Source organism: Hippoglossus hippoglossus, chromosome 17 (genome assembly GCF_009819705.1).
Source record: "Hippoglossus hippoglossus isolate fHipHip1 chromosome 17, fHipHip1.pri, whole genome shotgun sequence".
Taxonomy (NCBI): domain Eukaryota; kingdom Metazoa; phylum Chordata; class Actinopteri; order Pleuronectiformes; family Pleuronectidae; genus Hippoglossus; species Hippoglossus hippoglossus.
The window spans coordinates 9202339-9216269 of NC_047167.1; the positions used below are offsets into that span (position 1 = coordinate 9202339).

At 42.1% G+C, this 13931-nt stretch overlaps 1 protein-coding gene across 1 annotated transcript; it reads right to left on the reverse strand.

Annotated features, from left to right (window-relative positions):
* Positions 1-7264: 7264 nt before the first annotated feature.
* On the reverse strand, positions 7265-9282 carry LOC117778185 (transcription factor HES-1-B-like). Its single transcript, XM_034613543.1, has 4 exons — positions 8994-9282; positions 8792-8887; positions 8270-8357; positions 7265-7983 (listed from the first exon to the last, which is right to left on the reverse strand). The coding sequence occupies exons 1-4, from the start codon at positions 9099-9101 to the stop codon at positions 7538-7540; spliced, it is 738 nt and encodes a 245-aa protein (XP_034469434.1). The 5' UTR covers positions 9102-9282; the 3' UTR covers positions 7265-7537.
* Positions 9283-13931: the final 4649 nt, after the last annotated feature.

The following is a 13931-nucleotide window of genomic DNA, read 5'->3' on the forward strand; positions in this document are numbered from 1 at the left end:
GTAGACGTGTAAAGTAGATTTTGAGTAATTACATTTAGTTGTTATTCAACACTGCCTTGACAAACATATATTCTAGACATAGTTTGTCTAATTGAACCATCCACTCTGTCATCTACCGCTTTGAAAACGGATGGAGACCAACCAGTCGTCCTCGGATCACCACAGGGATGATAAAGAGCGAGGGTGCGGACGGGAGGAGGGAAACCTCTGTGGGGCCACAACAAGGCACACAGATGGCTACACCTTGAATACAGCACTCTAACCCTGGCTTAATAAGGGTCAAAGGCCAGGGGGTCGATTGGGCCCTCAGTCTGAGTTGAATGACATCACAATTCACACGACAAAAAGTGCTGGCTGTCTTGTTTCCAGCGTTTGGAAGGATGGTCTTTAGGTTCGGGGGGTAATCCTCACTTGACTAAAACTACGGGGTAAAACAGGCATTTAACATTAAGGGTTGTTAGGAAAGGAGCAACAAGACATATGGAAGACGTTAAGTGTATGTTCTTTATTTAGTGGGAAGCTTGGGTTTTTAAATCATCACATAAGTTATTTAGAACAGCAAGAAAAAGGAAGTATATAAGATTTGCCAACTTAAAAAACACATTTTATTGACAAAACATGGATTAAATTAATTAATATATTGTACGGGCTTGGCTGTCTCTGAGGTTGTTTTGATTGCGTTGGGGTAAGCAGTTATAACACTCACTATGTACTCAAAGCTGCTCTGATCAATATTTTATATTAACAGTAGTTATAAGTCTACATATAATGTGAAAGGTGTCGCTCATGGTGATGAACCCACAGAGGATTTTCACCCCACACTGCAGTTCCCCTCCACTCTAGTATTTTAGCTTCTTTTAGCAAGTTGTTTTGGTGTATAATGCTGCTATAGTGCAAAAATGATTGTTGTGATTGTCTCTCATAAAATAAAATAGCTGATTTATATAAGCTGCTCAGCCCCAAACAGCTGAAGGACACAGCTAGAAACAAGCAGGTGAACATTAGCATCCTGTAAAGAGCAGGATACTGTATTTCTCATGAGTTGGTAGGGACCTATATAGAGCTAAAGGAACCTGAACACAAATGAAATGCTAATATTGCTCTTTGTGTGATGGATGTGTGATTAAGCAACTACTCACTTGCATGTAAGCCATACCATCGATACACATTTGTGTTAACAGCCTGTTGCACTGACCCCAAGTAGCCAACAATTGGCTTACTCAGGTTTAAACCCTTTAAAAGATCAAATAAAAGAGAAAAGTTTTAAAATCCATACAAATTTTGAACTTAGGATATTTTTTAATTTTGCAATACATAACCTTCATTGTATTTAAACAAATCCCAGGTGCCTTTTTAAATGGCTACCAGTTTAACCAAAGTTCTACGTGATACATTATTTGTCTTTGGAAAATTATACGTTTGAGCAAAACCAGCGCTTGTCCAATTTAGTTTCATAGGTTGAATATAGTAATCTTCAAACCTGTCACCCTCCATCACTGCCAATTACTCTCATGGCCGGGCAATCTTAAGCAGCAGGGTCTGTGTGCCGTCCTGTGGGGCACAGAGAAAAGCAGATCTTACCCCCCACACTAAGATCCCATCTCTGGCCCCTGCATAGCGGGCAGTTAGTGCCGGACACCACGCTCCACACAGCAGCTCCTCAGATGGGAGAGGAAAGAAACAGAGGGGTGGAGACATTATCTGGTGAGACACACAATGTCCAAAACAACACAAAGCACTGGGGGGTTTCCCACAGAGTTTAGACTGGTCAGTGAGGAGGGAGGTGTCGAGGGCAGGGCAGGGTGCTCCGGACAAAGAGTGGAGGTCATCTGAGACACAGTGCCCGGGGCAAGAATTCAAGAGGAGGGTATTTGATCTGAAAATGTAAACTAATTTTACATCAAGTTTCTTTATGTGGGTTTTGTCACCAATATTATCGTTATAATATCTTACTGTATCAATAACTCATGATAGGTGTGTCAGTCCTGAGAACAAACATCATCAATCTCAGTGGAAAGTTTATTTTTACTCAACTATAACTCTCATTGTTTTTTTCCCACTGCTTCTCTTCAATGAGTTCGGTCAGTCGTGACAAACGACGGCTCTAAAGTGAACAGGTGTCTGTTAGATCCTCTCTGACAGCCTGTGAGAGGGTGACACACATCCTCCATGATACGATGACCTGAACATCTCAGGAACACAAACGGGCCATTTTGCAGACTCTAAACGAGAGGCTTGCTTACAAACAAGGGTCAATATTTACCCCTCGGTGCACCCAGACCCCCGGCTGGAGGCCAAATTGGTGTTGCTGACCAAATTAAGGACAGATGACCTGATCTGGGTGTTAAGTGGACGGGGAGGTGTCACCATAATGGTAATCTTTTTGCATACCGGTATACTGCCCCTTTGTCTTGTCCGTTCCTATTGGAGGATAACAAGAAGCTATAAGCTCCTTATCATCACTTTACAATTATGGAGGATGAATCAGGATCTGTGGCCCCATGGACCTCGCTCTTATAGGGCGTTCCACCTTTTTGTTTCCAGCTCCACAGATGGAGAGGTTTTTATTATGCATGCATGCAGCCCCTCATTGTATATTACAATATAGAGAAGAGTCACAGCAAAACGTAGCTGCAAAACAACTGACATATACCTCCCACGCTCCAACTTCTAGAGGCAGAAGTAATTTCTGAAGAGGCTTTTGTTTCACGATGTAGAGACGTGATAAAAGAACGCTTGAGTACTTCAAGGAGAGAGGTGAAACGTCCTTTAAGAAACTCAAGTATGTCCAGTTGCATATGAGCAGCTGAGAACGAGTCCTGGAGATGTTTGAGTATGCTTTAGAAGGCTGGTTTAGAAAGATATTGCAAACCATAATCTTCAATATAACATGAGTCCAGCACTTAGCAAGTCAGTCATAGCTTCCTGTTTTCAGAGGAAAACGTTCACTTGCTTAACTTCTAAACGTAAGCATCAAAATTGAGAGGGCATCGTCTCCCAGCAGCACTGAATAAAACAACTGCCTGTTGTTGTCAGTGGTGGGGGAAGTCCTCAAACCTTTTACTCAAGTGAAAGTACAAACAAATAGACCAAAATGTGCCAAAGCAACAGCAAAATTATCACTCTAACTTTTCAACTTGAGTAAATATAAGTAGCTACTTGCTTTTAAATACAAATATTCAAAAGTAAAAAAATACATATGAAAAAAAGATTTAAAAAAGAAATGTGAACATGTAACACAATGCATTGTCAAAAATATAGTGGAGTAGAAAGTACAGATATTTGCAGATTATATGTAGTGTAAAGTACCCGGAAACAAATCTGATTAAGTATAGTACAGATACTTGAAAAGTACAGTAACTAGGTAAATGTACACCTCACCTCTGGCTGTTGTAAATGTTAATAAAGTGTTAATGGGTTTTTGGCCACATCCACGGCAGCTCCGAAAGGAAGGATTTTTTGCAACCTGGCAACCCTTAGGGTTAGAATTTAATTTCTGACTAATCATCTATAGGTTACTACTCAGCTATTACTCATCTATATGTTTTGAATTAACCCAATAATAAATGATTTATTAAACATTTATAAAGCATTAGTTACATTTTGAATCCTGTTGAAGCAGTGTTACCAGATATCGTTTTTCTTGAAAGTTAGAGAATCATTTTGGTTCATTATACATTTAGCCAAAAAAACTTGCATTCATTCATTCATGCTTCCCAGTCTTTGGCTTCCTCATCAGCTGCCTAGAAACATATTCATACTGCACATGTGTACAGTGCAGCCATTATAACACTGACTGTTACATATAATCAAGCCAAACCTCCAACACCTAAACCTCCTCCTTATGCGCTACATTGCTTTTCCAGATTGTTTTACCGATGTTTATTAAGGGGGATTATTTCTCTTGCTTCGACACATTGAGTGACCCATCATTAAAAGAGCCTTTTCTACCGAATCTCTATTGTGTTATAATTAAGAAGTCCTTTATTAGTCCCGCAACGGGGAGATTTGCAATGTTACAGAAGCAGAAAGACATCAAATAAGTAGCATGCAGTACTTGGGTTAAGGAATATAAAGAAATAGAAATATAGAGAAAAAAATATAAATGTAATTATACCGGTATATACAGTGTAAAGAAAAAGATAATGTGTCAGAATATGAACAGTGAATGGATTGCACATAACCATTTATATTGCACAGACGTTTTTTTTTACAAATGAATATAGTACAGTGAATATTGCACAGTTGATAAGTGACAGTCCATAGTGGTGGTGCATGTAGTTTTACTGGGAGCAGAGCTGGTTGTACAGTCTTACTGCTGCAGGAAGGAACGACCTGCGATACCTCTCCTTCAGACACTTAGGGTTTCAGTACATTTCTTGCAGAACGTGTCTTTGAGCTTTGGTCATACTTCCATTAGTTCTGTGATCTCACCAAAGTAACTGCTGTGCATCATTGCTGCATTAAGTTCAACAGGCCACGATACATGCAGACATTTCTTTCTTCTGGTTTTCCTCCAGCACTTGTGTGTGTTTTGGACTATTTTCAAGTAAAATTGAGCTCACAAAACTATTACAATTACAATACACACAATAAATGCAGGTACGGCAGGTCAAATTTGAAAAGAAAAATGTTATTACTTGTAAGAGAAATGGACAAAACTACAGAAATAACCGTAACACAAATAACGTAATGCCTCGGTGAACCAGATTTATCCTTTCAGCTTCACTTTGACTGTTTCATTCTCTTTCAGTTTAATTCAATCGATCCCTTACACATGTTTTTTCAGTCTTATCAGCTAAGCCAGACCAAACGTTAAGGCTGTAATTGGAGCACGTGTATTATGGGATGTCTCACTTTGAAGGAACACCTGCAGTGTAAGTGCATCTTTATGGTCCTCTTCATAAGCCTCCACGGGCATATGGCCAAGAACTACAGCGTAAACAAGACCCCCACCTCGCACCTCCTCTCCGACACTCAACACATTTCTTTTGAAGATGCACTGACTTGTGATGTACTACCTCAGCTACTCAGTATTAATGGCCACAGCATCATCTCTCTGTGTGGGTCCGAGGTTATAAATTTCCCACTTCAGTGTTACCGAGCCATGGCGATACTAAATCCACCCCCGGATGCTGCACTTCCACCAGTTTATGTGAGTTTTCCAAAAAACAACCTGCTAAATCAAAAAGGGATGAATTGGAGTGAAGGGACAAAGAGTATTGTCCATTCACCATTGATATCCAGTGCATAATCTATTCATTTGCCTTGATGTGAACCACCGCTGACTACTTCCACCCCCATCATGCACCATAACAACCCTATGAACAATACCGCGCCGATTCCCCCTCAGAGGCGGAGGCGGTGGAGGTTTCCGGTGTGTGTCAGAGGGAGACAGTGTCGTTAGGCAGGGAACCTGTCACTCTTTGTCACTGTGTTTGTGAGAAGAGGCCATCGATCACAGACTTCAGGCCCGGCCCAGCTACGTGTTTACTGTTCTCTGCTTTTACTGGTTTTGGGAAAATACTACTTAAAAGTGGGGTGTTGACTGGGGAGGAGCAGGGAGACACAATCAGACAAAACATAATGGGAGGGGAGCGCTACTGGTAAACAGAGCAAATTTCATCAAGAATGGTCATATTTTACTGAAGCGGCTTCACGCAGAACCACTCCAGCTCCTCCATCACTTAAAGGTGTGGTTGTGGCAGCGACCTGGCACTTCACAGCTCCTCTTATCTGAAGAGTGCAGCCCCGGCCTGAAGAGTTCTCAAACAGCCTTTAGGACCAGGACCTTTGGGAGCAGCCGACAATAAGACCTTCTTTAGCACGGTGAAAGTGACAGCATGGTCCTACCCCCTCCTGGCCATTAAACCTCTGCCTGGATAAACAAGGGGAAGGCCCTTTATAAAGATGGAGAGGGTCACAAAGAGAGGAGCCATTGAGCCACTGAGGGGCCCGTCTTTGTTTTTGTGTTTCGGACGGCTTTCTCAAAGGATGCTCTGATATGAGGGGGAGCTCTATTTTTGTCTTTAAGTCCTCCTTACTGCCACTCTTCTCTCAGCCGGGCCAAAGCAGAGATGTGAACTTAATTGACTTTTGCACAAATTGGCACATTTTCAATAACTTTTCATTGGCAAACTAAATTCTAATTAAGGATTTTGTTCCAACAACATACAGTATGTGGAAAATATTGTGCACCTGTTCTTCAAAGAAACCGAGGCTACTCAGAGACTAGTGGTTACTTCTGCTTCTGTTGCGACATAATCTCTTAAATTCCATGAATAGTAAATCAGGAACAACCAAATGGCTGTGGATTGTGGGAGAGTTTGCCTCTGGAGGTGCGACTGTTTGATGCCGTCAAAGGGAGGCCTTGTCTTCTGGTGATGGGCTGCCAGGTCGGTTGATGGGTTGCCAGATTTAGGGCAACATGCTGTCGGCGCGGCCCTTGTCTCGGCAGCGTGAATGAGGGGCACCTGTGACCTCCGGTCACGCTCTGCTTGTGGCTTGCTGTGTGAGCACCACGCTCAGGACACACGCTGGGACTGTCAGGCCTTCAACTGTCCACTAAACGGACAAAGATTTGACTGACTCTGCAGGGGCGGCTGCTGCTGTCGCTGATGATGATCATGGGGCTTTGTTCAAACACACATATCAAATCATTTCAGGTCACATCGACAGTCTGCACATTAGATGAATATCAGATATCTTCTGGTAGCAGATAGGTGCAAAGAATAATCCTCAAAAGTAACAACATACACTTAATCCTTAAGTAATGTCAGTATCTTGTTCAGCCCAGTCATCATTTAACCCTAGTAGGTTCGCCACCATGCCCTATCTATTTCACACTTCCCCTTTGGCAGGAGGGCAGACAGGCACGCGCGTGTCATCAGACCCTGTCCCGCCCTCCTAACTGCCTGGCAGCACGCCTTTTGGGCTCAACGCGACATCTCAGGTTCCCAGCCACATTAGGGAGGTATTTATTTCAAGCCAGAAAACAGATTCCCATGTCGCTGCAAAGTGGATTATCAGGTGTGGACACGGCACGCAGACGGGGGGCTGTGTTTAAACGGCTGCTGTGCATGTGCAAGGGATGTTAATTTATAAAGACTTTCCACAGGTCTGAGGTGAAGTGTGACCCGAAGGCTGCACAGGCTCATCTGCCTCTGTATGAATGGACATCAGCAACATTACCCGATGGAGGTTTTTTGGAAGAAGAGAAATGACCAGGACACCACTGCAGCAGAAATTGTTGTAAACATCGAAAAAACATTTTATTCATCTTAAAAATACAGTGCTTTTCAAGAGCTTTTCAAGGGTTTCCTTGACCTCCTGAGCCAAATGAATTGTGCCATATCAAAACAGAAATCACAGGCCAAGAAAATAAGGCCAAGAATATCTATTATCCTTATAAAAACACAAATAAGTGTAAACATCCCTCTCGGGTAGGTTTTTAAAAAATCATTTACAAAATGTACAAAAATATGTTCTATTCTGTGATAGTCCTTTTTCTCCCCACAATCTGTTGTGGGCTGATTTTCTACCATGGTCTCCACACAGAGTCTGAGGTGACCGGCGGTGCGACGGGTGACACGGGGTGGCTGTTTTGTACACCCAGAGGTATGAGAGCCGCGCTGGGCACGAGAAAAGTGTACTGTCCATCTGGCGCAGGCACAACCTGGAAGCCACCGTAGAGCTTCATCGCTTCCGGGGAAACATGCATCGTCGAGCCAATTTTGCAAGGCACCTGTGGGGCTGAGGCAGCTGGAATCTGTGTATTGGTTTGTCCGAGCGCGCCCGGGTGAGCTCCATAGAAGTTGACGGCACTGATCTGGGTCACGCAGGCCGCCAGGTGGCTGAGGAGGCGAGTCCTCACCTCTGTGTTCACCCCCTCACACGTGGACAGGAAGCGGGTGACCTCGCCAACACACTCGCTGAACCCGGCTCTGTATTTACCCAGGACAGATGGATCTGTGTTCACAGCAGCTGCCAAAGAAAAGAAAGACTCATAAATATATAAATAAATAGATAAATAGATAGATCGATCGATTTTTTTATATTATATTATATTACTTGACAAATCGTCTAAGTTAAATAATGAAAAGTTTGATTATATTCATGCAGTTGCAGCCTGAGGGTAAACACATACAGCTGTGCATGCAGGGGCAGTAAATCTTGCAGAGGGAACATGTGTAGCATCTAAAGTTAGACATCCCAGAACGATGACAGGCACATCTACGTGGTCAATCCACAAATGGTTATGTTACAATACCTGTCATCTGAAGTCGCTGCATGTTCCTGAGGTGCTTCACAGTCATCTCCAGTATGTCGGCCTTCTCCAGTTTGGAGTGTCTGGAACTCTGAACACACAAAAGTGACAAGTTAGTTCACAACTTAGGTTAAAAGATCAAAAATGTGTGTATGTAATCTGTGCATGTTAAAATTAAAATGTAGTAATCTGAGCATGTGGAAATGAAAATGTAGTAATCTGAGCATGTTAAAATAAGAAACCTGTATGTTAAAATGACAATGTATTGATCTGTGCATTTTAAAATTAGTAATCTGTGCATGTTAAAATGAAAATTAGTAATCTGTGCATGTGAAAATGAAAATGTAGTAATCTGAGAATGTTAATGTGAACATGTAGTAATCTGAGCATGTTAAAATTAGAAATCTGTGCAGGTTCAATGTATTGATCTGTGCATGTTAAAATGAAAATGTAGTAATCTGAGCATGTTAAAATTAGAAATCTGTGCATGTGCATTGTATTGATTGTATCTGTGCATGTGCTTACGTCTTTCTTCAGTGCGTCCAGGATGAGGGTCTTCAGCTGCCCCAGACTCTCGTTGATGCGCGCACGTCTTCTCTTTTCCATGATGGGTTTGGAGGACTAGAGACACAAAAGGTTGAAAATGCTTTTATTATGATAGTTTTCATTATAACATTCAGCAAACACATGAATCCAGGTTTCAAATGAAAACGCTGCGAGGACCCACCTTTCTGCTCTCCGTCGGTGCTCGGGGTTTCTCCGGTGTGGAGTGTGCACTTGCCGGAGTTGCAGCCACAGCGGATGGAGACGTTCTCGCCAAAGTTCCTGCAGGCATCTTCCCGTGAGTTGAAACAGTGTGTAACAGTAAAAAAATGAAATAACTTTATCAGTGTTAGAGACGAGTCCAGTCCCGGTGCGGTCCTCCGTCTCCTGACTGAACCTCAGCGCACTGATCTGATGGTAAATGTCAGACTGACTCTGTCTCCTGTTTCCGCGCCTCGATGCTTATTTATAGAGCCGCAGTCTGCACGCGAGCGGCTCGTGCGCGGGTTCCCTGCTTCCGTCGGTGCGGCCAATGAGCGCGCAGGGAGGCGGCGGGGCTCGTGCGACCGGGCGCTGCCATTGGTTACCAGCTGTCAGGATGCTGCGGGAGTGAGGTGTGATGGAAAGTGCTGCTGTCAACATGCAAAGCTGCTGCACTGAACAAGTGTGCAAATGTGGCTATAAGAATTTATCTGAAACTAATACTGTTGTAAAAGTGAAAACAAACAGCTGTTAAACCCAATAAATTCCATTAATCTTAAAGCAATTGGTAGTTTTTGTCATTTAATTGCCACCTGTTGCTGGGTCACATTCATTTAAGATCCTGTACTGTGGCATCCTTAAGGACATCTATCATTATTTTATTGAGTTAGTTATTATTTACCTATTCATCCTAACAAAGTTAAAGGATTAAGAATCGTCTATACATCTAAAATGTAAAAAACATAAAAAGGCTACATGGAAATAATGTGTTCTTTAAATGTGTTTTTATGAATCACTACTCATCACATTTGCATAACATTTATATCATCTTTTTTTGAATGCCAGTGTTGTGGCTCTGTATCCCATAATAACTCTGATGAAGTGGAGAATAGAAATCACTTTTAACAGCCTCATGGCTCAGTTGGGTTCATCCTCTGCAACAGCATAGCTTGATTCTTTTCTCATTATGTTAAAGTTGAATGTTTAACAAGGTGTCTATAGAGAAACAGAGCAGTTCACCTCTCTCGGGTGCACACACACTCTGGTTTCAGGGGTCAGTGAGTGCTTCAGAGAGGCAGTGAAGGCCTCATCCTCTGACACACTCCAGGCCTGATGTCCAGTGAAGAAGAAAATCTCCTGCACACTCAGTCTGTCCTCTCACTGCCATGAACTCTGACACCTCCGGTCTGTTATCAGTGACTGGGCATGAGGCTGAGGAGTTATTTAAAACCTGTCTGACCAAGAATTTCAATTCAGAGGTTTTAGAAAATATATCAAAGGATTCAAGTGTTTATCTCCACAATCTGTGTGGCAGCTTCTTGTTGGTGAGTTGCAGTTGTTTTTACTTTTATCCATCAATGACTAAAGTTATTATTTTATTTTCATTTTCTATTCCTCATCTTTTAGTTTGTCAACTTTAGGCGTCACTTGTTTGACAGAAACTCGTATGTTTTGGGATACTTATTTGATTATTTCATACATCTAATAAAATACTGCTAATAATTGTTTTAAGGTAACTGGGGTACAAAACTCAAACTTTACACTGTTATTGTTCTTTTCTTTTTATTTATCAAACATTATTTATTTTTTCTCCTTCCACATATTCAAGAAAATATTAAGCACAGTATGAATCTTGAATAATATTTGTTTTTATTTTTCTCCCTATAAAACATGGTTTTCTGTTATGGAAATTATTGCATTGCTGGATAAATATAAAACAGAAATTGTGATTATTATTATTAATAGTAGTACTGTGACAATTAACACTTTATGTCGTACCTAAATCATTTGGTCTGTACCACTGTTTTTACACAGTATTTATTACAGAGTAGAATTTTCTTAACAACAAGTAAAGAACCACTTTAATCCCACTGTCAGGGCATATGTTACTTGTACCATGTAGTTTCAGTGTTTTATTTATTGACAGACATCTCTGTCTGGTCCATGTTTACTGTGAGACTCCTCTTTCCTATCTGATGGACTTCAAACACTCTCTGTAAAGCTCCTAAATCCTCAGAGGTGAAATGACCCCAAAAGCAGGTCAGTGTTTGCATCCGCAGCTTCTTGTGTGCACGAGCAGGCCGACGACAAGCACCACTGGCTTCCTGACCTGAGTCAATATTAAATTAAATCAAACCTCCAGCCGAATGAGCTCAACCATACATATATAAGTAATTAACACACTAGCCAAAAAAAGAAAAATAACGATTTATTGTTCTTTATTGAAAACAGAGCATTAAAGTCAGTGTTGTACTTGTTGTTATCGAAACAAACACAATTATTTATCACAAGCTAAGTCATATAATACATTTTCATCTTGAATATTTTTTACTTTACATATATATATTAAATTTGGTAGAAAAAACATTTCAGTTTCCCACTTCTGCACCCCCCCCCCCCCCACGACCGCTCACACAAAGTGCTCAGTTAATCTTCTCACTGGATATTTTAACATGATGCTGCTTTAAAGGAGGCAGAGCTCCGTCTCCACAGCAGGATGAGAAGGTTTGTGGAGAAGAGGCCACGAAACAATAAATTATGTCCTATCAGTTGTGTTTTCCCTGAGCCTGCTGCTCTGCCACAAACAAGCCTTTATTGTGCAGATGGAGATGAAGACATGAGGTTTATAGCACGCTCCTGATCTGTATCAGTGTGGGAACCCTGCAGCAGGGGGGGTCCAGACGGCGATGGAAGCTATCAAGGTCCAGCTTGTGACAGGAAATTGTGGCAGGAAGACGTGCATTGGGCTACTATTGATTTGGGTTTGCTTTTGTTGATATAAAATGACACATCCGACTTATTTCTCTCATTGTCCCGGGGGGGTACACAGTCCAATAATGCTCCGGATCAAGATGAAGAGATTAGAAAGTTAAGTTAGAAAGTTGAAACATATATATATTTTGAAATAGGTTTAAGATGCACAAGTTAAATTATTATTAAGAATCTCCACCTATAGGAAGTGTCCAATTGGCAGAAGGATTTGACTTCACCTTGATTTAAAACTGGTGAAGAAAAATCTATTCCTGATGTACGTGAAACACAATTATAAACTAGTATTTAATTGAAAATGATAAATTATTAAGCTGTAACTTGCCATCACTCACTGACTCCAAACCAAAGGCTCTAACTCTGTGCTGTTTCAAGGCCTCTATGAGGGACCAGTACCATGAACTATAGTCAAAAGAACTCTGGATTGAGCAGACAAATAGTTTCAAACCCTCTTTGTCCAGTATGTCTGTCTCCCTATACCAGATGTAGTTCAGACATTTGCATCCAGGGCTTCTAAAGCCAGGTCGTATGAATTGTACGAGGAATGCAGCCCAGATGAATATGGGAGGATTTTGAAGCCGATGATGTTCTTCTGATCTTGATGTCTTACCCAAGTGGAAAAGAAGTTAGATAGCAAAATCCTTTCCTATTTAACCCGTCTCCAACTCTTTTATCCTCTTTAATGAGAGCTGACTGATTTTACATATCAGAGCAAAGAACTTGAGAAAGTTGGTTTCATGTCATTCTATAGAATATACAATATTTTTATTATGGATATAATGAACCTTCATCTCTGGAAATTATAAGTCTGAGGGGCCAAAGCGCGTGGATACCTCTGCTCATGTGGTGGAGGCAGATGTGACACATTGCAAAGTAAAATTGATTCAATATCAAATGATATTTTAATACATATTTTAGCAATGGACAGTTGCCACACTGCTCTCCATCCCAGTCCCAACACAGTGGTCCTCGGTCTCTCCTCCACCCAGCCACCTCTGCTGTCTGGGCAGTCAAATGACCATCCTCATCATCAAATACCGCAAAGGTTCCCTTTCAACTGCTGGTATGAAAACATCTCAGGCCAGGAGGGGAGGGCACAGACAGAGGGATCACTTAAACATCTCATCCAGCGCTCCGCTCGCTCTGCGTCCCTCCTTCTGCCTTTGAATTCCCCCTTAAAGAGGGAAGGGGGGCCCTTCCATAGCAACTCCCAGCCCCTGGCTCTGCCCGCCTTTTGTCCCCCTCCCCAACAGCAGTTTCTGCTCCAGGAGCCTTAGACAAGGCTTCCATTAATTGCGGGCCTGTGTGGAATACACGTGGGACAATGGAGCCAACAGAGTATCCGGCCCCCAGACAAGGCTGGAAACAAGTGGTACAGGAATCCGGCAGAATAGACTCGTCCTGGCTGATGTCACTGAATACATTTACCTACCTCAGAGCACATTCACTCCGCGCTTTGTTTTATTTGGACAAAAAAAGAAGGGGTAGGGGGAGGTAGCAGTATCAATGGAGAAGAGGAGCTTGAGGGGGTGGGCTCCAGGATGGGAAATAACTGGTCGTCATGGCGATTCGCTGAATCAAAAATATGGTCGAATTTAGCCGAGGCAGAGATGTAAAAAGGGTAGAGGGCATTAGATTAAACCCTGTGTGAGATAAGAGAGGGCTGAAAACAGAGGTTTAGTTTTTTTAGCGTATTCAGGCCTGTTTATACGGCAATAAAGAGCGGATAAAGGAGCGGGAGATTAGGAGACTCATCTAGGCTCATGTTTGTCAACAACAACCTGAGCGGTTTCAAGTCAGCTTATTCCAAGTCAGTACACCGGCCTCGGAGGGGATGCTTAGCTGTGGCAAGTGAAGCTGCGGAGGAAAAAGGGGTACCATAGCAACTGGTATTTCAGCATAACAACCTGCCATCTGTCACCTAACGTGGTGGGTTCTTTCTTAAAAAAAAAAAAAAGGAGCCAGCATTTAGATCTTCAACTTGGAGGCAAAGGCAATGAGACTGAAGTCTTATTGAACTCTGGGTCTCCTCCTTTGAAATGGGAACCCAGTCATCGCCTTATCCCTCATCAAATTGAAAAACGCTTTTAGAGTTTCTGAGAGAGGCCTCACATTTAATTTTTAAAACCCAGACTTGAAAGTGCTCCTGCAC